This window comes from Corvus kubaryi, unplaced genomic scaffold (assembly GCF_017639235.1).
Source record: "Corvus kubaryi isolate FWS band 111438036 unplaced genomic scaffold, C.kubaryi_AGA036_p1.0 37397, whole genome shotgun sequence".
In the NCBI taxonomy this organism is placed as follows: Eukaryota; Metazoa; Chordata; class Aves; order Passeriformes; family Corvidae; genus Corvus; species Corvus kubaryi.
In genome coordinates, this window is record NW_024581136.1 from 9,296,602 (window position 1) to 9,324,450 (window position 27,849).

The following is a 27,849-nucleotide window of genomic DNA, read 5'->3' on the forward strand; positions in this document are numbered from 1 at the left end:
GCTGTCTTCCAAGAGATCTATGTATGTGTAGTAAATAAAATTGAAGACTGTACCATGTCAGTGCAGAGAATTGTAGTTAATCCATGTCTTGGCAGGTGAGCACTGGCTATTTAGTGATTTTAACTGTGGTAGTTGTTTGTTCCTGTGCATTAATTATGAATTGTATACAATTAACAGGTACAGGGGTGCCCAAATGAAGGTTAGATGCAGTTTTAATTTCAAAAATTTGGCTTTTTGACATGGTACTTTTGATTTTACTTGCTTATGTGATGAGGAAAATTCTGATAAGCCTCATAGTATGTTGTAGCCTTTGTTCGTAGTTCTCTCCTTTTGGAATAAGTGTCTGTGTGCACTACATTCATCTCGTAGACAGTGCCATATTTTTTCCATTCCTTTCCTTATTCATGAAAATTGTGATCATAATCTGTCCTCAAAGCACTTCTCAAGATTAGCAACTCTGAGAGATTTTGATGCAAATTGAATAGTAGAGGAATTGGAAAGAAGGGAAAAGACTGAACAAAAAGCATTTCTTGATTTAGAAATAAACTGGGGACTAAACTTTTTCAAGCATGTATTTATTCTGCTCAGATGAGAAGTGTAGATCTCAGGGGTACTGTGCCTTTCCTCTTGAAGGATAGCCTGACTTCTGAAAGCATCTGATTGGAGCTATTACATATATATTACATACTTTTAAGCTTTTGTTTTACAGGATTAATTTACATTTCCATCATGAAGCTTGTAGCATGTACCAAAAACTGCTTGCTGCATGTAGAATGTAGCCAAGTTAAATTAGTACAAGCTTCTGCCCCCTCTTTTAAAGCCTGCTGTTTATGCAGTATTTCACTTGTATTCATCTGATGTTCAATCATAAAGCTTTATAGAACTCCTTGGATAGTTACTTCTAGAAACTAGTAACAGTGCAAATTGAAGATAAATATTGATACCGAGTCAGTGTTGTGTTTTATGTAGATGCACTTACCAAAAGTAACTTGGAACAACCTAAAACTTAGGTATAAAATCAGTACTGTTGCTTCAATTTTTAATTCTTTTGTTGTTGAAGGTCTTCCATATCTCAAGTTGAGAAGTTCCATATCATACTAAACATGGAGAAAGAAGAAAAGAAATATGTCAATAAAGCAGAGGAAGATGAGATGGTAATGAATTCTGGTAATCTGTTTTTATACAATGAAAGAAACACATTTTCAGGGTTTTCTGTTTAAAGGGGGCATATTACATCAGGAAGTGGATTGTCTCAGTTTAAATCAATTTAGCAATTTTATAAGGTTATCCTTGGCAATATTTTTTGGTATTAGGAAATTAGTCATGGGATAGGAAAGGTTTCTGTTGAGGTCAGTAGTCCAATAGATAACACATTTTGATGCTTAACATTTCTTTTTTTAAACATGAAAGTGGAAACAAAACGGGTTGTGTTTTGGTTTTTTTATTATTACTATTATTTTGTTGTTGTTTGGTAAATTGGGGATTCTTCCTTCCAAATCCTGGAGATTTTTTGTTGAATGTTAAAACAGGTTAATGCTTCATAATGTGACTCAAAGCAGTGAGCTTTGACAGGGAAGTACTAGCAGCTAATATTTTGATTTCTAGCCCGCTTGGGGTTCATAGGGATTTTTCTAGCCCATTTGGTATATGTAGGGATTTTTGTTTTTAAAATGGTAGGTTTCTGTGAATTGAAGTCCTTGTTCTGTCCTTGTGCACACTGCTAGGAAAAGCAGTTCTTCATTAGACAGCTCTAATACAGAGAGTAAGCAAATGCATCTTAGAACAGGAGATGCTTATGGCCTGATCACTAAAATAAATATTTTTTTGAGGAAATAAAATTATTTTTTCCTAAAAAGAAGTATTAACTTCTCTCACCATCTTTCACTCTCCTATTTTTATTGCTAAGGAATGTTTTGGGGGCAAGAGAGAATGGACTTTATCTCTGCTTTTTGTCATCTGAGAAGGTGGCTAAACAAACTTTTGAAAAGCCTTTTCTTAGGAAAGGAGTTTAAACAATTTCCAGCACTGTTTAATGAAAAGTGAAAAAATCCGAGAAGTTAATGTCAATATGAACAATGGGTGGGACTCAATGGGAAACTTCATCGCCCTTTTACAGCAGGAAATATAATCTGATGATGTAATGTGAAACTCAGGAATGTAACACAGTATCCAGTAAATCACTAAATTATTTTCTGTTCCTGGTTGTCATCAAGTTAAGTTGGTGCTTGCACGCTGAATACTTGGGGTTTTTTTAATGGGAGAAGGATTTTTCTAACTGGTGCAAGTTACAGAACCTTTGAGTGTGGCTTGGAGTTTGTAAAGTAGCATTTCTTGTTAAATGGCAGGCAATATAAGCAAGATTCTCTACTAAAAAGTGGTGTTTGATGTATTTATGGTTTTTTTTAGAATGTATAAAATTCAGCCTGCAGTAATAATTCACTGTGAATGCTAGCTGATGAAATGCTATGTCATAAAATTAGCATTTGGCAAAACCACATGCTTTTGCTCTTAAACGTTCAGCTAACTTGTGCTGTGTCATGGTCAGAAATGTTCTCTGGGAGGTAGAGCAGGTTGTGTAGCAACGTCAGTCCTTAGGGAGCAGTGCAGAGAGGAGACAGGTCCTGCCATGAAATGTTTTACACCGTGTGGATGATCTGCCTCTGTCAGGCTTTTATTGATGTTTATATTTCTGACTAAGCAAAACTGTTCCTTTTTGCTTCCACTCCATCGTGTATTAAGTGTTTCAAATCTTTCCTTCCCCCAGAAAAGAAAAAAGAGGAAATGGTTTTGAAATTTGATTTGCTTTAAATACTGCACATTATGAAAAACTAATGTTGGCATCCTGAGCCAGAATAATTAAAGAGAGTCATCATTACTTGTTTCTACTTCCATGCAGGAGATCTATGGCTATGATCTGTGTCGCTGGAAGTTGGTGCTAGTTACTGTAGGAGTGATCTGTTCTGGTGGCTTTCTCCTCCTCCTCCTCTACTGGATGCCCCAGTGGCGCGTGAAAGCAACGTGCAAAAGGAGCGCGCTTAAAGACTGTGAGGTGGTTCTGCTGAGAACAACTGTAAGTGTGCAGAGGGATGTGCTTCTCCCTGTTTGCAGGTCCTTCTGCTTGCTAGATTACTCCAGTCCTTGCCTTGCAGTGTAGACATGACTGTGTTTTACAGCACTGCAGAACTCTGCTCCCTGGGACTTGTGCGTAGCTTTGCTGCTTCTGTGGGAAGACTGACAGCTGTTTGCAGTGGGCATAGCAAATAGTTTATCGTGCAGTTTTAAGAATTAAATACTTGAATGCTGTTGTCATCAAAAGTTACAGAACAAATACCTTGTTCATATAAGCTGAAACATGGTTTCCCCTCCCTTGTTCAGCAAAGATACATTGGTTGAAGTAAGGTGTAACTGCTGACCCAAGTGCAAAAAATACGCTTTTAGAATTGTAGAAAGTAAGTTATTCTTAAGGTAGCTGATATTAACTTGGAGATAATGTTCTGTAGTTCTGTATGGGCTCTGCTAATCTATTATCTGTGATTTTGCTACAGCTGTTGTAGTAAAATGCTGTTTAAATGCTCTTTTGACTAGATCATTTTCCCCCCCCTCTTTTTAAGGATGAATTCAAGATATGGTTTTGTGCAAAGGTTCGTGTTATGCCTTCTTTGGGAGCCAATCCTTTACGGAATCCTAACCCTCTAGTGCACAAGGTTTCAAATGGCCATGCTGTTCATTTCTCTGAATCTGCTGCAGAAGAGAATAAAAACGATTCGAAAAAATATTTGCCTGTAAGTAAACCTGCAATACTATGCTGGCTAATTCTCAAGTACTATTGAGAATAAATACACACAGTGCAGTACATGTGAGCTGCTACTTTTGTTTGAAAGGCTAACTCATGGAACAGAAATCTCCTCAATAACCTGTTTCTGGAAATTGTGGAAAGCTTGAAAGATTATGTTGAAAGAAAAGTATTCATTTTTCAGTGAAGCTTTTCTAAATTCACTTTCTGTCACCTCTGAGAATAAAGTCAGAAGAGAGGTGTTAAGTGATACCAGTTTAACATCTATGTTTTGTTGCCCTTACAGATTCGTTACTTCACACATCACAGTGTGAAGTACTTTTGGAATGATTCAGTTCAAAGTTTTGATGTTGTACGGTAAGAAATCCTTTTTTCTTATACGTTGTGCTTCAAACTGCATTTAAAAAAAAAATACAATAGCATGCCTAAAAATATGCTGAAAATTGGTGTTATTTCCTGACCAGCTATTTTAGCTCTTTGAGTCTTTGTTTGAACCACAGTGAGTGCAGGGTGATTTTAACTCGGTGTGAATTTGGAAAGAAGGTGTTTGTTTAATCTGCCTTTATCAAGCGTGAGTTGTGTAGGGCGACAGGCTGCATGCCTCTGCAGGCTTTTTGCCTTTTCTTGGAGTGTTATTTGAGAATCAGAGCACCCGTTCATAGACAGTAGTACTGCTTCTATAAACACTCAAAAACTTTGCTTATGATGGAATAACTTATGTTTTTTGTGTTGCTGAGCTAGACCCGTAAGGAGTATCTAGGAAGAAGGGGAATTCAGCAAATACCGTTTTTGCTCATCTTTGTGCGGGTCTGCTGCTATGTTTTAGTGCAGTTGAGCTGGATCTGATCCATCTTTTGTTACTCTTTAGTAACAAAACCAGGTCTATTGCGCTGATAAAAAAGGTCTTTTAGTGGGCAGTACTAGCTTGTGATGCACTGTATTTTCTCTTATCCAGCAGCACTGTTGCATGATGTTAGTGTTGAAGAAGAAAGTTTTTCTTTCTGTGATAAGGCCTTCTCATAGTGCCACAAGTTAAATGAGCACAGGCTTGTCCACTTTTGGCAACTGCACATTAAAATGATAAATTCAGATCAGAAATATAACCTCTTTTAAACTTAAATCAGTGTTCACTGCATTGAACCATCATGTGGAGAAGTTCAAGCATTACATATAGAAAAAATTCATGACTGTGGCTGAAGGAAAGCAAAACAGCCAAAATTTCTCTTAGAAGAAACATACTTTGCCAATGTTGTTTTTTCCAAAAAAAGTGTGTGCAAATAATATGGAAAGTTATCAGCAATGAAAACAATTTTAAGAAATTATTATAACACAAGCAATTACAAAACTGAACAGTCTTCATCTGGGAGGGTGGAAATGTCTCAGTTCTTGAGTAAATCATTAAAAGCTTTGTATGCATTTTTTTTGCTAAGCTTCCCATGAAATACAGTTGTGTGGGTAGCGACACTTGTCATTTTGCATTGCGGGCTCCTGTTTTCATGCCTATAGTGCTCCTAGTTTAAACTGTTCAAAGGGAATAGTTCCCACAGCTGAGATTAAGAAACTGTATTTGTATGTTAAGAACAGGTATTGGGAAAAAATCATACTACTCCATGTGTTTAGAAAAAAGTGTTGTTCCTCAGCATTAAAGCAGTGACTTGAAACTTGGCATTTGCGGCTGTTTGACTGTGCCTTTTGATGTTCTTCTGATAACTCAGCCAATTTGTAAGCCCTGGAAAAATCTCAGATATGCCTGTGAAGTTATGTGAGCATTTATTCAATCACATTCTTGCTGATAAGCCAAACTTTCATTTGTTTGGTGTATTAGCCATGACTGAGCCTGGCCACTTGTTTAGTCAGGTACAGTAGCTGAGCTGGACATGATTATTTAGCTATTGAATAATAAAGAGGAGAAAGAACTGGATCCGAGACATACTGGATACTGTTAGAGCACTAAGTCACTTTTCCACAAGGTCAGATAAAAATGCCAGTTTGTTACAACTTCTCTAAAGGAGTGGTTGTGTAGTGAAGTACTAGATACCATGTGCAAAGTAGTATCTGAGCTTGTGAATGATAAATGCTCTGGAGTCTTAAAAAATTTGTCCTTTTCCAAGATATGTTTTCTTATTCTGCTCTTCAGTTTGTATATATAAACCAAAAATTGATATCACCTAATAACATGGTAGAGAATCAAGTTAATACTTGTAAAGAGAGAGTCTGTGAGACAGAAGGCTTTATAGTAAAACCCTTAAGGCAGGCAGCACGCCTGTAGTTGTGGTCTAAGCACAACACTGCAGCATGAGGAACATTCACTTTGGGCAGCTGGTTACGCAAGTACCCAGAGACAGAACAGTTTGATCACATAATGAAAGGCTTAGCATGACACAGAAGGGAGGCAAATTAAGATTTCTTGGGCAACTAATTCAGTTATGAGAGCTTGAGTTTCATATCATTGTTCTTTTTATATTACCATAATATTAAGATCACTGTTTTAAACACAGGAAATGCACGTGTAATTGTTCTTGGACTAAGTCAGACTTGGTCACATAGCCAAAGAGGATGCAACTCTGACCTTGGATGTCTGTTTTGCTTTAGCTACTGTCAACTGAATTTCTGAGTGGGTTGATGAGTGCTTTATATACTAAATGCTGCACACAGGGATTTTTTTTATTATTATTATTAATGCCCTGGGAATTCAGTCTGTAGCAGACTGAATTAAAAAAAAAAAGCAGAGAATGTCCTGCTAGAAGCTCTGTCTTTACATAGACATTGCACACATAGGTATACATATTTGTGTATAAAGCACTTAAATTTAGGGACCCTCCTTAAATCCAGTTACATTTCTTTTCCTGCAGGAAAAGAAAGATTTTTTTTGTGATAGTGGGAGGAAAGACACAGCTATTAACAGAGTTTTGTGTATTTTTAAATCTAAGATAGTATTTTTACAATCCTTGAACTTAAAAAGTTTTAGGGAAACTTTGTAAACCTAGGGCCAGGTTGGCACATAATTTTTGTCTTCTGTTCTTGTACATGCAGTTGGTGGAAATGTGATCCTCGGCTTTGCAGTAGTGAGGATATTTAAAGCTTTCCTTGTGTTACAGAGAATGGAAGTAATTGTTACTAAATATGCACAGTAAAGAGTTGGGTGGTTTTTTTCTTTCTACTGGGACGACTCTGAATCATTTTTGATAGATAACTTAATAGATATCCAATATAAAAAAGATTTGTGTGGAATAGTGCTGGTTTTGTCAGGGCATCTGTGAAAGCCTTTTGGAAGGTGATGATATTTTCCTGTGCTTCCAGAGTATGTCCATAAGAAAATGCCTGGATATTGGGCAGCATACATCTGATTTACAGAGTTTCGTAGTTAACACAATCCCATAGCTGTAAACATAATGATGTTTCAGGTGCTTCTGCATGTCTGCAGATTTCCTGAAGCACAGCATTGGCTTTCACAGCATGTGGAGAAGTCCTGTGAAAATCAGTCTTCTGGTGATAAGAAAGAACTGAAAATACAGAATGTATTTTTCCTAGTCATGAATAACACTGTGATAGTAAGATGCTGCAAAATAGCTGTGGTATAGATTTATTTAATAAATTGATTAATAATTATTTCTAAAATACTTCCATTGCTACTTAGAGTCAGATAAAGATAATTTGAAGAAATGTGAATCCCTATTGATTTCGTATAATGTTTTATAAAACTTGCTCACTTTTTAGAGACCTTTGAATACTGGTTATGCTAGTATTCTACTTAATTTTTTAAGTGTCTCTATTTTATATGAAATTGGTTTGACTATCCTACAGAGTAAGATATATCAACAAGAAGACTGCTTTTAATGTCTCACTGGTATGTGCAGTTGCTGTGTAAAACAGTGTATACCTCTTCACAAAGACCTAGCTCTTTTGAGTCACTGAAAACTTAATTTTAAATATCAGGTTTCTTAAATAACTTACTGATTTTTCCTTTACTTAGAGGTCTAGATGAATCTACCTTCTGCTCTGCAATTCATAACGAACACAGCACAGGACTGACAAAGGGAATGCATGATTACAGGTAATACTGCAGTAGTATTTAAAGGGAAGAATTGTTTATGTTTCATTACCTGTGCTCAGAGTGTTAAAAAGCCCAGAAGACAACGGAGTGATCAGTGTCTGATTTTTTTGAAAATAAGACCTTCATACAGGTTCAAATGTGGAAGCATCTGCTTGCTCATCAATTCATCTTCTGGCAATTTGTGTGTTTTTCTACGATAAAAACCTTCCCCTCAGATAATTTTAAGGGCTTTTTCGTGTCACTGTCATTTAATCAGCTCAGATCCCATCAGAGCTTGGTTTCTTGCTCCCCCTTTCAGGATTTGCCTTTTTTCATTGTAAGAATAAAACTAAGATACAGGACCTTGAAAACAGCGTCTTACTGCAGGGTAAGAGTTAACACTTGTTTAGGCTTAAGTTAATGAGAATTACATACTGGCTTTCAGAATGACATATTTAATAACATTGGACCCATACAGAGTTTACAGGGAAATCTTGTTATGAAAGAACCTGAAAATAAGGTACAGTTTAAATTGAAGTATAAAATGATTATCTTTGTATTGGAACATCTCACTAGGTAAATGTTTTCTGAAAAGCACTTTTTGAAACTATGATAAATAAGAAGGGAGTCACAGATTTAAGGACACGTTATACTTTATCATATTAGTGGAATTACTTTGACATCAGTAAGACTCCTAATAAAAATCTTAACTTTTTTTTGGTATTTTTCTTTTTTAATGCAGGAAAGCATTCTATGGAGTAAATGAAATTGCTGTGAAAGTGCCTTCCATTTTTAAGCTTCTCGTTAAGGAGGTAAAATCTTTTCTTTAACAAAATTAAAGACAAAAGGTATATCATTGAAAGTTGCTTCAAGTGCAATTGGAAACCTTCCCCTAGAGCCCACCATTGTAAGACAAAATCATATGGACAATTTTTTTGAGCTGTCCAGCTCTCCTTAGAGCTAAGGATCAAAGAAGCCCCAGCTACAAGCTCTCCAGAGTTCACCGCCTGGTGCCTTAGTAAGGACATTAGAAAACATGTCAGAATTCTTTGAAAGGCTCAACATCTTATTTATTTTTTGTAGTTAATTTAAAACATGAAATTACTGTGTTCTCCATGAGGAGCTCAGGGATTGTATATTACAACATACGCAGCAAATCAAATGTGGTGTTGTATATACTTCTGTTGGATTTGTTCCATTTTCCTTGTATTAGGTGGCTTTCAATACCTGGTTTGTTATTATAATGCACAGTAGAACTTTTGGACAAAGAAACTCTCTAATCTGATCAAGCGGAGTAAGAACTGAAGGTGGCAGGGCATTTATTAAGAAGAAATAGAAAATAACATCCCAGTTGGTTTAAGAATTGTCACTTAAGGTGCATGCGATATTCCCATTTCCTTGTTTTGAGGTGTAGGGGAAAATGCATGCAGTCTTCAAAGTCTGTATTTGTGTATTATTTTAGTGAGAACTGTGCTTTTGAGGGGCTGAGGAAGTAGTGAAAAAAAGGATCATTTTGGCAAACCAAACAAAAATTATGTATAAGGAACTAAAACTGTCTCCTCCCTGGAGGAGGGTAATTTCAGCTTTGTTCTGATGGAGAACGCATGTGACCTTTTGGTTTAACTTGAATGTTCTGTCACTCTTCTAGGTTCTCAACCCTTTTTACATTTTCCAGTTGTTCAGTGTGATACTGTGGATCACTGATGAGTATCACTACTATGCATTAGCAATTGTGATTATGTCTGTAATATCCATTGTTAGCTCACTCTACACCATTAGAAAGGTAAGCTCAAAGAAAATAGAGGCATCTTTTTGGTTTCTTACTGATTGCCTTATTTTGTTGTGAAATTGCCTACAAATCTTTAAGAATTTTCCAGAGCTATACAGGTAGAATATTGTTATGCATTTTGCCTCTTGGAGCTGAAAGATTTATAGTTTTCTTTGAGACCTTTGCAGACAATAGGTTGGCCTCAGATAACAGAAACACTACCTTGCTTAAATAAAACCCGGACACAAGTTTATGAACCAAGTTTTATTGACAGTAGTGATTCCATCTTGCATTGTTTCCTTGTTTGAAAAGGCCCTACAGAATTGAGCACCAGTGAAATGTGTGGATTGTTAAATTGGTGATTCGATTTTCTCTGTAGACTTAGCTGATGGAAATCGAAGTAGTAATTATCCTTAAATTGCAATCTCTGAATTCAGATGAGAGCCAAAAAAACCCAAACAACTTTTACCTTAATTCAAGTTCATACAATCACTGCAGCTTTTACTTTTTTATGTTAATGACCAAATGATTTTATAAGATTTTGCATGACAGTGCATATTTGCTTCCAGAATGCTGTTAAAAATAGGAGCCTGTACAGGTTGATGCACTCAAACTTTATTTGCCCATAAGTTTTCTAAACTGTGTTCAAGTGAATGTTTTGAGTAGCATTTTGTTGTTAAAGAACATTAGTAGAGAATCTCATCACTTTTAACTGTGGAGCTAGAATGTGCATTTAGAAGAAGATAAGCTGTGCTTTTGAATAATGAACTTTTCTCCCCTTTGCAGCAATATGTTATGTTACATGACATGGTAGCAGCTCACAGCATTGTAAGGGTCTCTGTCTGCAGAGGAAACCAAGGTAAATTTCACTGGTGGCTTGGAAGGTTGAATTTAAATTGTTCATGAAGTGTGAGTGTAAAGTGGTTCTGCATCTGTTCTTGAAATGCTTGCATTCCGTAGCAAAATTGCATGGGAAAAGGAGTTCAAAGTGGGATTTAGTGTAATGTTTTCGGGGTTAGTCTTCTAGATGGTATTTTCAGTGAGTGTCAGGTTTGTTCTAGATTAGGTGCTTGTTCTTTTGCTGTTTCTCATTCTCTACCATTCCACTTATGTAATTGTCATTCTAGTTTTTTTCTTGACTTAAAGATGTGCATGTGTTGGGTCTCCATTACTATTTATTAGCCAACAAAGACTGCAAGATGATTTCTGAACTTCTGCTGATTTGGATACCACAGTAGTTAAAGGTGTGGTATCCAAAAGGTTGTGATGCATGGTATTGTTTTTTAAGACATACATTTCTGTTGGACTCATGTCTTTATACTGAAGTTACACTGTAGCTAATTGTTAATATCTTTTGTATAAGCTTGATTCCTTTCATTTGTCCTGATGAACTCTATCCGTGTGCTCTGGAGTTTAGTTTAATCTGTGGTGGAATTGGAGCAAATCAATGGCTTTTTCTGTATATTTTTAAAATCACTTCATGCCATTAATGAAATGAAGTATAGTCTTATTTGTCACCACCTGGATCTTGGATGTGAGGATCTTTATCAGGTGTTGTAGATGGTGGCTGTTTTCAAGTAAACTTGTTTGTGTTTTAATATTCAGAAATAGAAGAAATCCTTTCCACCGACCTCGTGCCTGGAGATACCATGTTGATTCCATCCAATGGGACAATTATGCCCTGTGATGCAGTACTGCTCAGTGGGACTTGCATTGTAAATGAAAGTATGCTAACAGGTAAAGTAAACTTGATACACAGTGCTGCATGGCTAAATGTATTAGTTTATACAAAATAAGTGTGGCTTCTTACTTGAAGTATGTTTTAGCAGAAGTGGATATGTTTATTTTGTTTGAAATGTGTATGTTCTTACAATTAGACATGTTCCTAAGAACTTATATACTTGTGTCCTGCTTATCTGCAACAGCTACCCTGATACTGCTTGGAAACTTCAAAAATGAATGATGGTTTCTTGTTAAAAAGATTTCTCTTTGATAGTTTGTCTTCCTGCCTCTTGACTTGGTGTTCTCAGTGCAGACGGAGTTCTGAAGCCTGCTTCTTCAGAAAATTTTTGCCCAAACTTTTTAGCTTCTTCCAAAAATGAAGGTAGTGAGTAGAATGTTCTACTGTATTTAAAACCACAAATTATTATCTCAAGTTGTGCCTGCATACTCTGAAATCAGGGATCTGATGTATTTAAAGGACAGCTTCAGTGACTAGAATGGACTTCTTGTTACTCTTAGGATAATCTGTCCAAATTGACAGCCTTTAGAAGATTATAGTTCAGAGATTGTGTTCTGTCATATTCAGTTTTTTTGAATATACTTGATCCTCTTGCTGCTGCTAGCAACTGATAAAAACTGATTGCAGCCCTAGCTTGAGTGCACTTGGTCACCAAAGGAGGTGAGAATAATTTTCTTCAGCTTCTAGTTTTTCTGAGTAAAGATGGGGTGATGCTTTTCAGCAAGAGAAGGAAGCTTGTCTTGGTTTTGTTTAATGAACTCTGTTTTACATCTGTGTGATTTGAAGTAAGGGGCATAAAAGCTGTATTGGTGACTAAGGAATAGAGTTAAATAGCATTTGGGTAAGGACTCTGCTGAGCTGAGGCTAATAGGTGAGGGACTACCTAATAATATGCTGAAAGGAAGATTACTTCCGTAATTCTGCCTGCATGCTGGTGGAGTGAGATTATATTATTCTACTCACAGTTGTGAATGAAAAAATGTCTGTTCTTTGATCTTGCTTAGAGACTTTCTTTCCTTTAAGGTGAAAGTGTTCCTGTCACAAAGATTAATCTGCCAAATCCTTCGGAATATCCAAAAGCAGTGGGAGATGAGATCTACAGTCCCGAAGTGCACAAGCGGCACACGCTGTTCTGTGGAACCAATGTCATTCAGACCCGGTTCTACACTGGAGAGTTGGTCAAAGCTCTGGTAGTGAGAACAGGTATTGATTGTTGGGTTTATCCCTTGTTAATGTACTACTCCCATTTGTTGGTGTGTGTCAACTGGCTGATACTGCTAAGCTTGGGTAAAGGAATATACCCCAAATAGTTTGATAAAAGTCTTAAAACCATAATAAAACCAGATGATGGTCTGAAGATTAACAGTTGGTAAGCAAGAAAGTGAATCAGTCTTCAGCATCAATTTAAAACTTATTTGAATAGGTTTTCATGTCCTTTTGATATTGTTTTATAGTGCATTGGTTGAACTGCATGTGCCTCTTGGAAAATACCATCAGATTGGGTGGGTAGTGGGGAACAGCTATTTTAACAGACATTCATGCCAAATGTTTATGTTTGCCTATACTTATTTCAAAGTACGTAACATTTGCTTAAAAAATGAATTTGATCTGTCTACAGAAATGCTAATTCATATGTTAGAGATTTGGGGTTAATTAATACAGATATTCTATGAAAACCAATTGTACAGGCCAGTACAATTGTAGGATTCTGCTTTACAAAGATCATCTTAAGAAAATTACCACAAAATAAATGAATGCAAGCTATAATCTAGGTACAATAGAATTAGATAGAAGAAATTGGACTGCATTGATTAGACTCCTACTTAAAGCAAATTTTCCAGCAAATAACTTCATCCTAATTAGCTGCTTCCTAACTCTGGTGTATTCTTTTCACCTTCAGTTAGTCTGCTTTAGAAGTAAAAGTTATGATTTTTTGTTTTGTTCTCTTTCTTGAGGCTTTTATTAGTCTTATCTTTCAAAGAGATATTTTCCTTCCCTTGAACACATCTGCCTTTTAATAATATCCCTCTCAACTTGTTTTGTTTCTTAAATAAATTTCCTGTGCCCAGCCTGGTGTGCATGTACAACAAAGTGAGCCCAAACAGCAACAGAAATGAGCTGCTGAAGGCCTGTTACTTCTGCTCTGCAGGAAGGATAGTACCTTTTTTTTTAAAGTCTGATACCGTGGTCTGTAACTCTTACAAGGAGCATTGCAATTGCTCCCAGCACACTGAGTCTTACTGCCCTGACATTGGAAGTTGGTAAAATGTTCTTTGCCCATGGCAGGTCCGAGTTAGCTCCTGTTGTAAACAGGATGAATTCCGCTCTACGGGCTTTATTCAGGTTTTATGTATGCACAAACGTGCTTTTCCTGCTGTGGCTATGTATAGAGAGAGGAGCAAAGTGATAAAAAATCCTCTGTTCTCCTGTCTCGTTTACAGGAACAGTTTTTAGGCTAGTAGGGAATTTCCCTCTCCACAGAACTGGATAGATGTCACAGCACTTGTAGCTTCTTGCTCCTAAGATGTCTGATAGTAAGAACTAAAGTCATTCTCTCACACTGAGACCAGAAAAAATCCTTTTGTATGAGGGAGGGAAATGCCACAAAATTGAAGGTACTTTAAAATTTAGTCCTTAAAAGATCTAGGAGAACAGAACTCTATATGGTTGTGTGCAGAGGCATGTAGTCCTAATCTTTTTATAAACCAGGATATAAGATTGAGCTGCTGGGACTATACTCATAGTACTCTTCAAGTTAAGCCTTTAACTTGACATGTTTGATGTTACAGCTGAAATACACATAAAATGTATTCATTTCTTTCCTCCTAAAACTCAGTTGATGGATGTCATTGTAGCTCCTGTTTGTAATTGAAAAGAATTCAAAACTGGTTATTTTGCTTTAGAGAACAGAATTGTCCACTAAAGTTATCTGTACATCCAGTGTGTTCCAAAGACATCCCATGAGGTTTGCATTTATTGTTTTGCTCTATCCTGTGTAGCTGCAGAACCTTCTGCAAAACCATGTGAAAAAAAGTAGAAATAGTTCTGATTTTTTGTTGACCACTATGTTGAATTACAAAACACTCATTGCTAAATTCTCAAGTACATACAGACACGGTGAACTTCTCTGAACAGGCCCATGGCTTGTATTCTACAGTAGCAGATTCAAAGCCTGGACGCTTCATGCATTTTCCTCTTGTGATGAGCTCATCCACTTTAAGAGTGATGCCATAGTTGCTCTGTTTTGGTAAAATCCTGTATGCCAAATGTCAGAGTGGAGGACTCAGCCTTTGCAGTGGTGGCTTGCAGACTGAGAAGCTGTCAGGGAGCTGTTACTAATGCCAGAAGACCTGGCATTGATGTTAGGTTGTAGTAATAGACTTCGAAGTCTAAGCAGATGGAAAATGTTTTGAGCACACAAAATTGGGCATTAATGTTGGCCTCTTTAGCCATTGAAGCAAAGGTTCAAGGAGGACGTTGGGATATCTGTTGGTTGTTCAACTGTAAGACCTTTAGAAGGGTAGTCTCCGAGTTTAGTTGTCAAAATGCCATCAAGAGGTAGATTTCTCCAGAAGATGACTCCCTGCATTGCAGATTTCTTGAATCTTTCATTCTGGCTGTCAAGGGACCTTATGGAGACTTGCCATTTAAGCATGTAATGTTGGATTCTGAATATCTTAATTTTCTTTTTTGCAAGGACTGGCTTAATTAGATAATAAATATACCCACTAGCTCTGCACTGTGAGGGACAAAATGCACTACAACAAACTCTGCCAGGCCAAACCATGTGAGGATTTGCTGCTGCTGCTGAGGAGGGGTTTGTTTGCATCAGCTGCATGTCCTTGCCATAGGAGAGAAGCTCTTAGTAGGATGTGCATGTACATTTTTAAAGCACCTTAATTACAGTATTGCAAAACATCTGCTATGCATATTGAGACACAGTTGTAATGAAATTAGTAGCTTGAGGGTTTTATTGAGGTTTTTAATATATTTGAATAGCTTTGCTTTTGTTCATACTTTTAATAACTTAACTCCTTTTTTATTTCTAGGCTTTAGTACTGCTAAAGGACAGCTTGTTCGTTCCATACTGTATCCAAAGCCAACTGATTTTAAGCTCTACAGAGATGCCTATTTGTTTCTCCTGTCTCTGGTGGTGGTGGCAGGCATTGGGTTTCTTTACACAATTGTCAATAGCATCTTAAATGAGGTATGTTTTCATTTCTGGTCCAGAATTGCCATATTTTAGAAAAGAGTGATCATGACTTCCATCACACTTAAGATGATGAGAAGCAATTTGATTTACAGTGATTTTTTTTTGCTCCGTTTTATATCAATGAAATGAGACAAGGTTACTGAGAATAAAATTCAGCACAGAAGCAGAATTTGAATATCTTACAGAGAAATTTGAGTTAAACTTGATTTCTCTTGATCCAATTACTAGATTTTTATCTTTGTTATATGTAAGATTACTATCTGACTTATATACAGTTGGAAAAAATAGGATACAGCACATCTAAAACATGCTGCAGGAAAAAAAATCCTTATCAAAAAATAACCTGATAACTGTTAACTTTTTTGGTTTGTTTTTTTTTCCTCTCAAAAAATTCTGCATTATTCAGCTAATGTTTTAAAGTAATATATTTCCAGGGGTTAAAGTGCAAATTTGAAGTTATGCATTGTGGATAATTTAGGACTGGATTATTATGGTTGCTGAATATGGGTGAAGATTGTGCTAAATTTCTGGGCAATCCAGAACACGCTGTACTGGGGAAAACAATGTGTGGGTTTTACTCTTGGTAGCACTTCAGTGGGATAGTGAATCTGTAAGCAGTGAGTTCTTGTTCATTAACTCTGACCTCTGTTGCAGGTTCCAGCTCATACCATCATCATCGAGTCTCTTGACATTATCACTATCACGGTGCCTCCAGCACTCCCTGCTGCTATGACTGCTGGCATTGTTTATGCACAAAGAAGGTTGAAAAAAATTGGCATCTTCTGCATCAGCCCACAAAGGATAAATATTTGTGGCCAGCTGAACCTTGTGTGTTTTGATAAGGTTAGGTGAATTTTGAAAACTTGCCACCTGGAGGGGCATTGTCTTAGAAAAGGGAATTTGTGTAGGCAAAAAAGGAAAACGCATTACTTTTCATATAAGTTAGAACATTTGTGATCTGTTAGCTTCCAGATATTCAGTGTTTACCATCTGTTAAGTCTCTTAATTTAATCTTCTCTAAAATGTTGTAATAGAGCTGCTTTCTTACCTTAAGACTTCCAAGTCCCATCTTAACTACTGGCACATCAGAAATGTGAGAGTAGAGGCTTACTAACAGGTTTGTTTAGAACACAAGCTTCTGAAGAACTCAGTGTGGAGTCAGACTTTTTCTCATTTTTACTCATTTCAATGAAAAGCTGAGTGAGCATATTTTGTTAAGATTCCTCAACGAAACATGAGTGAAAGAGTAATGCTGCTAGACAGAATTCTTTGCTGTTGGCTGCTTCCTAGATAAAATCCATTCTCCTCCTTATACTTATTGAGATAAAATCTGATACTAAATGTATTATTTCATTTGTAAATACATTTCAGTTACTGTTCTAACTATGTAAGATAGTACTAATGGTTTAGTCCCTGTTTTCCATTGTCCCCAGTCCCTGGATATTGAGATGATGTATACTGATGATTAAACAGACCCTTAAAATCTTTGGATTTTAATTTGTCCTGTCTCTAGTGAGGGGCATGACTGCTTTGAATGTTTTTTAAAGTTATTTAACAGGCTTGGAACTTAGTTACTAGCAAAAAGCAAGTATTACACTGTATTTTCTGTCCCGTAGTCTTGATTTGTATGTGAAAATGAAAGAAAATATATTGTTCAAGTGCAATTAGCTTAAATAGCTGCTAATTTTTACTTTGCCTGAAGATAATTTATTTCTGAAGGCTTTTTCTTCATGCCATGCCCCTTGGTCTCTTTTGCAGACTGGCACACTTACTGAGGATGGCTTGGATCTTTGGGGAATTCAGCGGGTGGAAAATGCTCGGTAAGGATGAGCTCAGAGCTGATAGTAAATATGATCCTCAGTTGTAGTGTAACAGCTTCAGCAGAATAGAATAGAAAATTCAGTGTGAGCTCATATATGTTTACATTTCTGTAATGAGCTGTAGGAGTGCCACTTAAACTGTGGTTTAGGTGTAGTGCAAGTTACAACTCCCCAGCAAAGCTGAGGTAGAATTTTATTTGTTAGAGTCTGAGACCTCATTAGGGTCATACTGCAAAACTGTTGCAGATACTGTTGCATGTTTCTTTAATCCTGTCCTCCTAAGCGATGACTGTTCAGGCTGCTAAAATGAATTATCTTACTAGCTGAATTAGCTAATTAAGTTAAGTACAAAGTGATAAGAGGGCTTTGTATGAGACATCAACCTAGACAGGGAATGAACACTCAGTGTTTGAAGGAGGAAGAAGTTGTCATGGTTTCTGAAGATTCCAGCCCAGAGTCCTAATTTGTTTTCTGTGATGTGTGAAAATACAAGTGAAGGGACTTGTGCAGTCAATTTTCTTCTGTTAATCTAAACAAACCTTTTGAAATGGCTCATAATAAATAATTACAGTGCTAAGTATGTTATTACTTCATTGTTTCAGTTTCCTTTTGCCGGAAGAGAGGGCTTGCAGTGAGAGCTTGCAGAAGTCAGAGTTTGTTGCTTGCATGGCAACTTGTCATTCCCTTACAAAAATTGAAGGGGTACTTTCTGGGGATCCGCTTGATTTGAAGATGTTTGAAGCAATAGGATGGGTAAGTGCTGGTTTTTTCCCTGAAAATTGCGTTATGAACAAGTCAAAGTTAATGAATGTATAAATTAGTTGATTTTTTTTTTTAAATACAGATTTTAGAAGAAGCAACTGAAGAGGAAACAGCCCTTCATAATCAAATCATGCCGACAGTGGTTCGACCTTCAAAACAACTTTCCCCAGAATCCAAGCAAGCAACAGATCAAGAAATGGTATAAAAACTCAAAACAATTGATTTAAAGAAACACATTTTACTGTATGCTGTGGTTCTGGCTGATAAAACTGAAACATGATCAGAACTGTGAGGGTTTTGATGGCAAAGACACAACAAGCATGTTTAAACCGTTGTTGAAGGTAGTGGTTCAGTATATGCCACTTTCAAGGTGAGCAAACAGTGTCAGCATTATTACCTTTACAGACTGGTTATAAAGTACAGAAACGCTTTTTGAGCTTACACCTTTTAATATTGGTGTTGTTACCAAATTCCTACTGTGTTAATGAGGTGCTTAGGTGTGCTCACCTTGCAGTTTCAGTTACAACAATCATTTGTTAACGTCACTGTGTGGTGTGGAATTCTGCCACTGTTGTACCTTAGAGATATATTAAGTGCTGAGTAAAAAAACAAAATGTACTTAGCAGATTTAAAAGTTCGTTCTAGCTGTATTTTGAAGTATTTTTAAATATTTCACGAAGGGAAATTTTAAGCATGTGAATGTATATCCAGATTATCACAGGGTAGTGGGAGAGTATAACAGGTCAGTTCATCTGTATGAGTCATATTTTGTAGTACATAAAAGTGTCTTTCTTTTGTTCAGAGCTCAGTGTCACGTGCACAGCAGCAATTACTTTGCAGTAGTTGACATCTGAACATTCTTGAAACTTACTACATGATTTTTTGGGGGATATACTTAATAATCGTGGCCTCATTCTGAAACATCATTGTACTTCAGTCTTTTACAAAGGCTAAACAAATGGTTTGGACTATGAAGGGTCTTGCAAATTCTAATAAAGAAATCAAGCTCTGCAGTTCTACTGTGTCTCACTTAAAGTAAAGGATATTAAACAGATGCAGTATATTTATATTTAGCTTTTATGAAATCCATTGAAAATACAATATGACTTGATACCAAGAATGCTGTGCAGGTTCATTTACTGATTTATGTTGAAATAATTTGTAGCTGAAGAAATACTTAAAATTGATATTTAGGGTGACTGTATTTTTTTTTTTTTTTCAGGAATTGTTTGAGCTGTCGGTAAGTACACTTTTCCATTAGGAACATACCTATTTTTCTTAAGATGTACGTGGATGTAACCCTTTTCTTCCTTCCTTCCTGTGTGACACAGACTGGGTATGAAATTGGAATTGTGCGCCAGTTTCCGTTTTCCTCGGTGTTGCAGCGCATGTGTGTAATAGCCAGGGTTCTAGGGGAAAAGAGAATGGATGCTTACATGAAAGGTGCCCCAGAAGTGATTGCCAGCTTGTGTAAGCAGGAAACAGGTAAAGGGGCAAGCTATTTTTATTTCTTCTATAGCTCAGCTGAAAGATGAATATTTTAATAACTCTAAACTTGATCTTTCTAAAGTTCCTGTTGACTTCGAGCATGTCCTGGAAGAATATACTAAGCAGGGCTTCCGAGTTATTGCTCTTGCTCACAGAAAACTGGAGTCTAAGCTTACGTGGCACAAAGTCCAGACTATTAGCAGGTAAGAGTGACTTCACTTTTTTAATAAGTAACAGGCTTTAAAAGCTGCATGCTTTGAATTAATATGTAATGTGTATTTTTGTTTAAATCAATTACTACTCTTGTTTAGCTTTCTTCTGTCCTGACATACATAGTTCTGTGCATCCTTTAGTTGTGGCCTGGACATTTAAGATAAGGAAGTTTTTTCTGCAATGAAGTGAATTCAGAGGATGAGCTTTAAGCTGGAAATGAACTGGAATATTATTTTCATGGTGTCCAATTTACACTATTGTGGCAGTAAACCTCATCTGATTTATTCACTTGCACATACTTATGTCATCTCTGTTTATTAAGGATAATAGCAAGTAGGTGAAATCCTCCTGTGCATGTTTAATGCAGTTTCTTTGTCTTCTAAAGGCAGCATGTCCATTTTCACATTGCAGAGCTTGTCAGAGGTTTGGGAGGTAGAAAGGTTTCTTCCTTCAACTAACCTCCTGTTAGTTATTTTTCAGCTGAGCCTAGTTTTGTGAATAATGTAGTCTTTCCCACAGTGTTTGAATGTGTAGCATAGCTATGAAAATGCCAGCTTTGACTGTGTTCTTTTGTATCAGCCCTGTGTACAAGGTGAACATTTGGCAAAGCAGAGAAATGAGTTTTCCAGTTTCAGGTGTGAAAATTTACAGTAGCAGTAGCCGAGACCTGTAAATATGCTGATGTTTTTATGTAAACCAAAGTTAATTAGTTTCTCTGTTTAATTAGGTAGTGCCTGTTATCTTGCATGCCTTTGTAACATAATGTGGTGGCTTTTATGTTAAGGTTCAGCTAATTTGGAAAACAAAGATGTGCACTCTAAACATATCTTAATATTTGGCCTGTGAATGCAGTTAGTTTCAGAGCATGTTTTCTAGCTATAACCTTTTTGAGACTGTAATTTCCTTTAGAAAGCATTCTCGTGGAAGAAACTGAAAATTGTGCTTGAGAGGAAACAACATTTTCTCACACTGGTTTTCAATTAAAACAAGGGAAATAAGTGTAAATTATTGTGATGGTATCTCTCACATCTCTTTTTATAAAGCAAATTACTTCATGGTTAAAAAACCACACATTCTTCTTTAATAAGCAGAAAATCAGGCTTTTAAGGCTTCATCTAATAATTGTAAATCTTATAATCTCTTCCTTGTCTCTTTTTCATCAGAGATGCTGTTGAAAGCAACATGGATTTTATGGGGTTAATTATAATGCAAAACAAGTTAAAGCAAGAAACCCCTGCTGTACTTGAAGATTTGCATAAAGCCAACATTCGCACTGTCATGGTTACAGGTTAGCATGTAAACATACTCAAAGGTCAATCTCTTCTTGGTCTTGTTCTGATATGGTGTATGAAGTCAAATTTTAGGGTCAGTAGGCTTACACTGTGTTTATAGCAACAGGGAAGTTTAGAAACTTACGAAAGTATACAGACACTAATTTATTTCTTTTTGGGTGCAAGTTGCTTGGTAAGTCAGAGAAAGCAGAAGAGGTTCTAATTCCACTTCATAGTTTCTGCTCCCTAGCTCTGTGTACAAGCTACTTGATACTGAATTGGAGGATGAAAACCCTTAGAAGTCTTCCAAATTAGGCTAAGTGAAAGTCCTGGTCTAATTTTATGACTGAACTTGCTTTGAGCAGGAGGTTGGACTGGATGTCCTGAGGGTCCCTACCATTTTGATTTATACTATGAAAAGTCACTTTGCATTGGATTTTTTTGGGGAGAATGACTTAGGTCCTTGTAAGTGTGCTAGGTGTCTGTGCTCAGTGTTTTCCATACAATATGTGTTGGCTTTTTAAATCACAGGTGGTGTGATTTTGGAGTGTTTTGCTAGGCTAGCAATACACTCTCTGTTTGCATGTTCTGTGACTGTGTAAAAAGCAGTATTTTAAATGGCTGCATGTTTTCTGCCTGATTTTCCATATACACTAAGATTTGGTCAATAAGAGATCTTTATGACTCCAAGTAGCACACAAAATTTCTAGGGTAGGGGGTTTACCTGGTAGGCTTTGATTGTTGTCTGTAGGCTTGGTTTGCGCTGAGGTTGTCACTGGTACGTGGGGCAGTCTTCCTTCTAGTTCTAAACTGGCTTTGTTAGCTTTTCTCTTATGGGGAATATCAGTGTATGATTGATTCTTTTCTGACTGAAGCCCTTTTAAATGCAATTATTTAACAGGGGATAACATGTTAACTGCTATCTCTGTGGCCAGAGACTGTGGAATGATTCTACCTCAGGATAAGGTCATTATTGCTGAAGCACTACCTCCAAAGGATGGGCAGGCTGCCAGGATCAACTGGCATTATGCAGATACCCTCGCAAAATGCACTAGTTCATCACCAGCCATAAACTCAGAGGTAACATGACTATATTATGCCCTTAGAGTGTAAGCAGTTAGTTTTACTGTTCTTCTTATGTTATTCCATTAAATAAATCTTCTGTTAAGTGTCAATTCAGAATTGATATACTAGTTAACTTTCAGATCTTCAAATACCAAAGACTAGTAAAGCAGCTGAGGGAGGTAGTTTTTCAACTGTGATATGACATTTGACATTTCACTTGTGCAGGAGACAGGGCTTTTTCCCAACATTTCAATCTGTTAAGACTGCTCTAGCTGCTTGTAGTTGAAACATTAAACCACATTTTCTTACTAATAAGTAAGTGTTTTCATTATATGAGGATTTTTCAAGTGACATTCTTACAAACCTTCGCTTGTGTGGGATCTGTAGGAATACCCCTCTGAGTATTAGCTTGAAATGGCAAGGTATCTGTGTAATGCATTACAGCTGGAGTATTAAACTACTTTTGATAGGATATTCCAGTTAAATTGGTCCATGAAAGCCTTGAGGATCTCCAGATGACAAAATACCATTTTGCAATGAATGGGAAGTCATTCGCGGTGATTTTGGAGCATTTTCAGGACCTGGTACCCAAGGTGAGCATTTTACTTGAGTATGGGTACTTTCAATGGTGAACAGACTGCCCTGTGAGCATTAAGAACTCCTCTCTCTTCCAGCTCGTGCTGCACGGCACCGTGTTTGCTCGCATGGCGCCTGATCAGAAAACGCAGTTGGTGGAAGCTTTACAAAATGTAGAGTAAGTATTTGCTTAAGCATAGAAAGTGAGAGGGTTGTCTGTGTTTGGTGTGATAGGAGACAAAAATTATGCATGCTGCTAGCTTTTGTGCCTGAAGAAAAAGGTTGGGCTGATGGAACTTCCTTGTGTTGGTAGATCAGCCTATTAGCTGATCCAACAGAATGAGAGTAGTACCATCTGCTGGCTAGTTGTGAAAGTTGCAGACTTTTCATGAAGTTTTAAATGAGGAATATGTGCATAAAGTGACTAACATATTTTTTTAATGCAGTTGCTTGGTTTATGAAACAAACTCATCAAATATCTTCTGTGTATTACCAGAAGTATTATCAGGATGATTTCTGTTCACATTGATCAATATGTGACTGTTGGTGTCAGGCCTTGCAGCTCTACAAGATACTACAGAAGTGTCATTGCCTAGAGCAAAGGTTCTGTTCTTTAGACCACCTTGTCTGATAGAGAGCTAATTCACCATTATTGCTTTGATTGACATGTCAGTCGTGTTACTTTTCTGTCTACTTCCTTATATGTATAACAGCAACAGTAATTGATTTCAGCATTAATGATCACACATAATGTTATGCAAACCCTGAATAACTCAAAGCAATATAGAAGTAATTAATGAAATAAACTAAATGGCCTGTGGTTGGAGAATGGTCCAGAATGCTGATGTCTGTTTGGTTTTTATAGTTACTATGTGGGCATGTGTGGAGATGGAGCAAATGACTGTGGGGTAAGTATATTTTTATTTTCCATACAGAACTGTTCAGTTAAATTGTACAGCTGAAAGCAAGTCCTAAAATGGTCTCTATTTCAATGTTACCTGGCAGGCACTAAAGAGGGCACATGGTGGTATATCTCTGTCTGAACTTGAGGCTTCTGTGGCATCACCATTCACTTCCAGGACACCCAGTATTTCCTGTGTGCCAAAGCTGATCAGGTAATGCCACTGACCGTGAACTTCAGTGTGTCTGTGTAACTCATTTTGCATGCTCTATTTTAGTATATATTTGATGTTGTAAGAAACCAGTGTGAATTACAGAACAATCCATACATTTATAGTGGTTCTGTTTCTGTACTGAAGGTACTCTGAGCATAACCCTGCCATAGCATGATTTACTATTTTGTTATAAAATCCTTTGTCCATGTAAAGTTAATTTTTCAAAGCATGACCAAACTTCTACACATTAGTCTTTAATTTTGTCATAGTGACTTTGCTAGTTTCCATAAAGGCTGTTATAATTGCAAGCAGTAAAAATCTTCAGGTGATTGCTCAGCACCATACAAAGTAGAAGACAATTTCTAAACAGGTTTTGACCAATTTTTTACTCTTGAATTGGAAGTTAGGTAATGATTTTTGGATAAAGGTCAGCCAAAGAAGAATCTGGGGATCTGTGGGGTACTAATGAAGTAATGCATTATCAGAAACATTTCTGAAGTCAGCAGCTCTGTGGCTGACTCTGTGTTCATTCAATCATGCAGTAAACTAATGCTTCATAGATGTTTTTGTAGAAAAACCTTCATTTTAAAACCTGTTAGAAAGCCACACGAAGTCCAAAGAGGACTGAAGTTAGGTGGTGGCTGAGTTCAGAAGGCATGCCCACAATTTTGATGTTGGTGGAAGTGTGTCATTCTGACTCCTGTTTCTCTCTCTGTCTGCAGCCTAATGTCCCTCAAAGGGTTTTCTGGTGTGTTTAATTGCAGCTAACGTTTTGGTAGGCAGAACTGAACTGCTTGCAGAGAAAGCTTTGTAGTTACATGATTGCATCTATTTTGACAGGGAAGGCCGTGCTGCTTTAATAACTTCCTTCTGTGTGTTTAAATTCATGGCATTATACAGCATCATCCAGTACATCACTGTTACTTTGCTGTATTCTGTAAGTATTCTCTAAATACTTATGCAGTGTCAGCACAATTCAGAAATTTGAAAGTTGATAGATATTTAATGCAAATTGTTGCAAGTCCCTTTGAGTACAACACATGCATTCAAAAATACATTTAGACTAAAAGTATTGTTAGTATTTTGGGTTTTTTTATATTAACTGTACAAAATACATGGTAGTATCTATTTAGAAAAGACAATAACCAATGGCTGTGAAAAGAAAGTCTCTACAGTGGGAAGTCCAGATAAGCATATAAACAAAGCAAAAATACAAATTTCAATTATGTAAAAACTTTCAGCAGTTTGAAATAGCCTAACATTTTTTAAAGGGCAATGCATTCCTTTTATGTTAGAATTGAAAGAAGTTGGAAGTACTGATTTTGGGGGGGGCAGCGGGTAAAGCAAAGTGGAGTATTTCCTGTTAATATGATTGGATTCATAATAATGGCATGTGGTAGAAATCTTGTATTTTAGTTTGCATTCTGAGTCAGTTAAAGCTGCAGAGTATTAAAGGACCTTTGAGGTGGAAATTTTGACAGCTGTATGAGTACCTAGTGAGGCTATGGTGTTTAAAGAACTGTGGGCCTCAGATGCTATTGCATTGGTGTATAAGATTCAATAATGTAATTTTGATTACAAACGAATTTCAATTGCAAATAGCTTATCCATCTTGAAATTGTTTCATACCGTGATACTTCAGGAATTGTTCTGTGAATTGTAGAGTATTGAGGGTTTCTGCAGGTAAAGGAAGCCAGTTTGACAGGACACTGTCTTGTTTATAGAGTGAAATTCAAAGAATTAATGCCGTAAGAGTATCACTGTAAATTTTTTGGGGTGTGAAGAAATTACTAATGTTTCAGTTGTGATTTCTCTCTAGATCCTGAGCAATTTGGGAGATTTCCAGTTTCTCTTCATTGATTTGGCAATCATTTTGGTGGTTGTCTTCACTAGTAAGTATTGTACTGAATTACTATTGCTGGCTTCTGTGAACCACTTTTTGCTTGGTCAGATTTTCTTCAATACCTAATTACATGTGGTTTTGAGAAAACACTGTGACATACAGTGAAGATGTTATGACTATTACATCTGTGCATTAAGAAACCCAAACCACCACTGTGTATTGAATTAAACTCATATGAAATTTGTGAAGTGTCCTCATACAAGAAGCAGGACATGGGCACGATCTTGGGCAACTAAGTCTTCACAGTACAGGAAGGTGGTTTTGGAATCAAACCAGGAGTTATTGCAATATCTTGCTCAAATGTTTTGATTCCTTTCATTCTTACTTTGAACTTCTGTCCACAAAATGTTACATTCAAAGTATTGCCTATTGAAACATTTGATTCCACATATGAGCCTAGCCTTCAATTCACTGGCTAGCAGTAGAATTCTGTTTTCAAGTTTTAATAAAAACCTCTTCATTGAAGCAATGGCAGTCCAAAACCAAGGAGGCAAGCTGTAAGTCCTTGTGCCAGACAAAGGGAATTTGGCCAGACACTACTAATTCCTTAAGTCTCATGGTGCTACTGTCCCCTGCTATGCTGTGCTGCTGGGGAAGCAGCCTGTAGAAGGCACTGTGGCATTGTTCTAGGGCTTTACGATCTTTTCAAGGTAGTTTCACATTTGCAGTTCTGGACTAAATATTAAAGTGATGTCATGAGCAAGACATTCTAATTCCACAGAATGTGAACAGGATAACTCTTGAAAACCATAATGATGTAATGTGTCATTTGTTTTTTGTTCTCTTTGCAGTGAGTCTGAACCCTGCTTGGACAGAGCTTGTTGCACAAAGGCCTCCATCAGGTCTTATCTCAGGTCCACTTCTGTGTTCCGTGTTGTCTCAGATCATCATCTGCCTTGCTTTCCAAACCTTTGGGTTCTTTTGGGTCAAACAGCAGTCCTGGTATGAGCCTTGGACAGCAGACTCTGAGTAAGTGTTTCAGTGGCTCTGTGCAGGGTACAGTAGTAATTGGAAAGCTATAGGCAATAATTGCTCTCTTCTTTCTTGCCCCCCTTTGGGGACTTTGAAAATAAAGCTTCTGTATGGCAGCTTTTTACTCTGCCGATTTCTTCTGAAAAGCATACTAATATATGGGAGCTACCCAGTGGCTGAAAAGCAAAATTGGGTCAGAGTCAGATGGCTTGGTCTAATGACTCTTCAACTTTAGGACAGATGAGGTAGAAGTTTGAAATTAATGGTTCAGATCTATTTTATCTCTTTCATATTATAAAGCTTTGTTTTACTGTTAGAGTTACAGTAAATCAAATTCATTTTTTTGAAAATGAAGACGTGTTTTAATTTTTTTTTTAAATTGCAATATTTTCTTGCCTGTTTCTGAAGTTTGTCTACAATGACAGTTTTTAAATGGTTCACGTGGAAAATTTACAAACTGGAAGCATAACAGAACTCGAAGCTCTGAATTCAAAAAAATTGCTACCTCCTTGCCACAGTTTTGAGTTATTTCTTAGTACCTGTAATATGTTCTCAAGTTTAAGCTTTTTTGCTACTGTAGCAATTTGTTCTGTCATTACTTTTGTAAATAAGTGGACCTTATTTGCCTCTTCTCCATAGCTCAGTGTTCAATGCTTTTATGTTGTAGTGCATGTAATGTGTTGGACACCAAGAACACCAGCTCTGCACACCACGGGAATGAGACTATTCATGATGAACATTACATTAAAAATTATGAAAACACAACTTTGTTTTTTATATCCAGCTTTCAGTACCTCATAGTGGCAATTGTATTTTCTAAAGGAAAGCCCTTTAGACAACCATGCTACAAAAATTGTAAGTCCTTTCTTGGTATATAGAGTTCCAAATAAAACTCCCAAGTGACTGTGCATTTGTTGACAATTCTGTTATGCCAATTCAGCAGCAGTAGTGTTGCTAGGAGATCATAATGCAATTATCCTCTGATCATCACAGCTAGAAATAATGAAATACTAAACTGTATGGAGGAATTTGTGTTAATAGTTGCTTTGTTTGTAGAAGTATATGTGTATATACATTTCAAAGTGAGCCAGTGAGAAAAACTCAGGCCTTCTGTCT

General features: G+C 36.8%; 1 protein-coding gene across 4 annotated transcripts in view; it reads left to right on the top strand.

Moving 5' to 3' along the window:
* The window catches only part of ATP13A3 (ATPase 13A3), a 57,005-nt gene that overhangs the window by 18,775 nt on the left and 10,381 nt on the right, over window positions 1-27,849 (top strand). For 3 of the 4 annotated variants that reach the window (XM_042042486.1, XM_042042485.1, XM_042042487.1), the window contains exons 2-29: window positions 1,061-1,154; window positions 2,897-3,070; window positions 3,612-3,782; window positions 4,080-4,150; window positions 7,767-7,847; window positions 8,569-8,638; window positions 9,475-9,609; window positions 10,381-10,453; window positions 11,200-11,331; window positions 12,359-12,538; window positions 15,385-15,542; window positions 16,203-16,391; window positions 17,307-17,368; window positions 17,971-18,121; window positions 18,213-18,329; window positions 19,353-19,370; window positions 19,462-19,615; window positions 19,701-19,821; window positions 20,995-21,119; window positions 22,004-22,182; window positions 22,638-22,760; window positions 22,842-22,921; window positions 23,609-23,651; window positions 23,749-23,858; window positions 24,699-24,795; window positions 25,678-25,750; window positions 26,553-26,730; window positions 27,401-27,588. In XM_042042486.1, the coding sequence (XP_041898420.1) occupies window positions 1,061-1,154; window positions 2,897-3,070; window positions 3,612-3,782; window positions 4,080-4,150; window positions 7,767-7,847; window positions 8,569-8,638; window positions 9,475-9,609; window positions 10,381-10,453; window positions 11,200-11,331; window positions 12,359-12,538; window positions 15,385-15,542; window positions 16,203-16,391; window positions 17,307-17,368; window positions 17,971-18,121; window positions 18,213-18,329; window positions 19,353-19,370; window positions 19,462-19,615; window positions 19,701-19,821; window positions 20,995-21,119; window positions 22,004-22,182; window positions 22,638-22,760; window positions 22,842-22,921; window positions 23,609-23,651; window positions 23,749-23,858; window positions 24,699-24,795; window positions 25,678-25,750; window positions 26,553-26,730; window positions 27,401-27,588 (3,347 nt within the window). The other variant, XM_042042488.1, reaches the window with a different exon arrangement.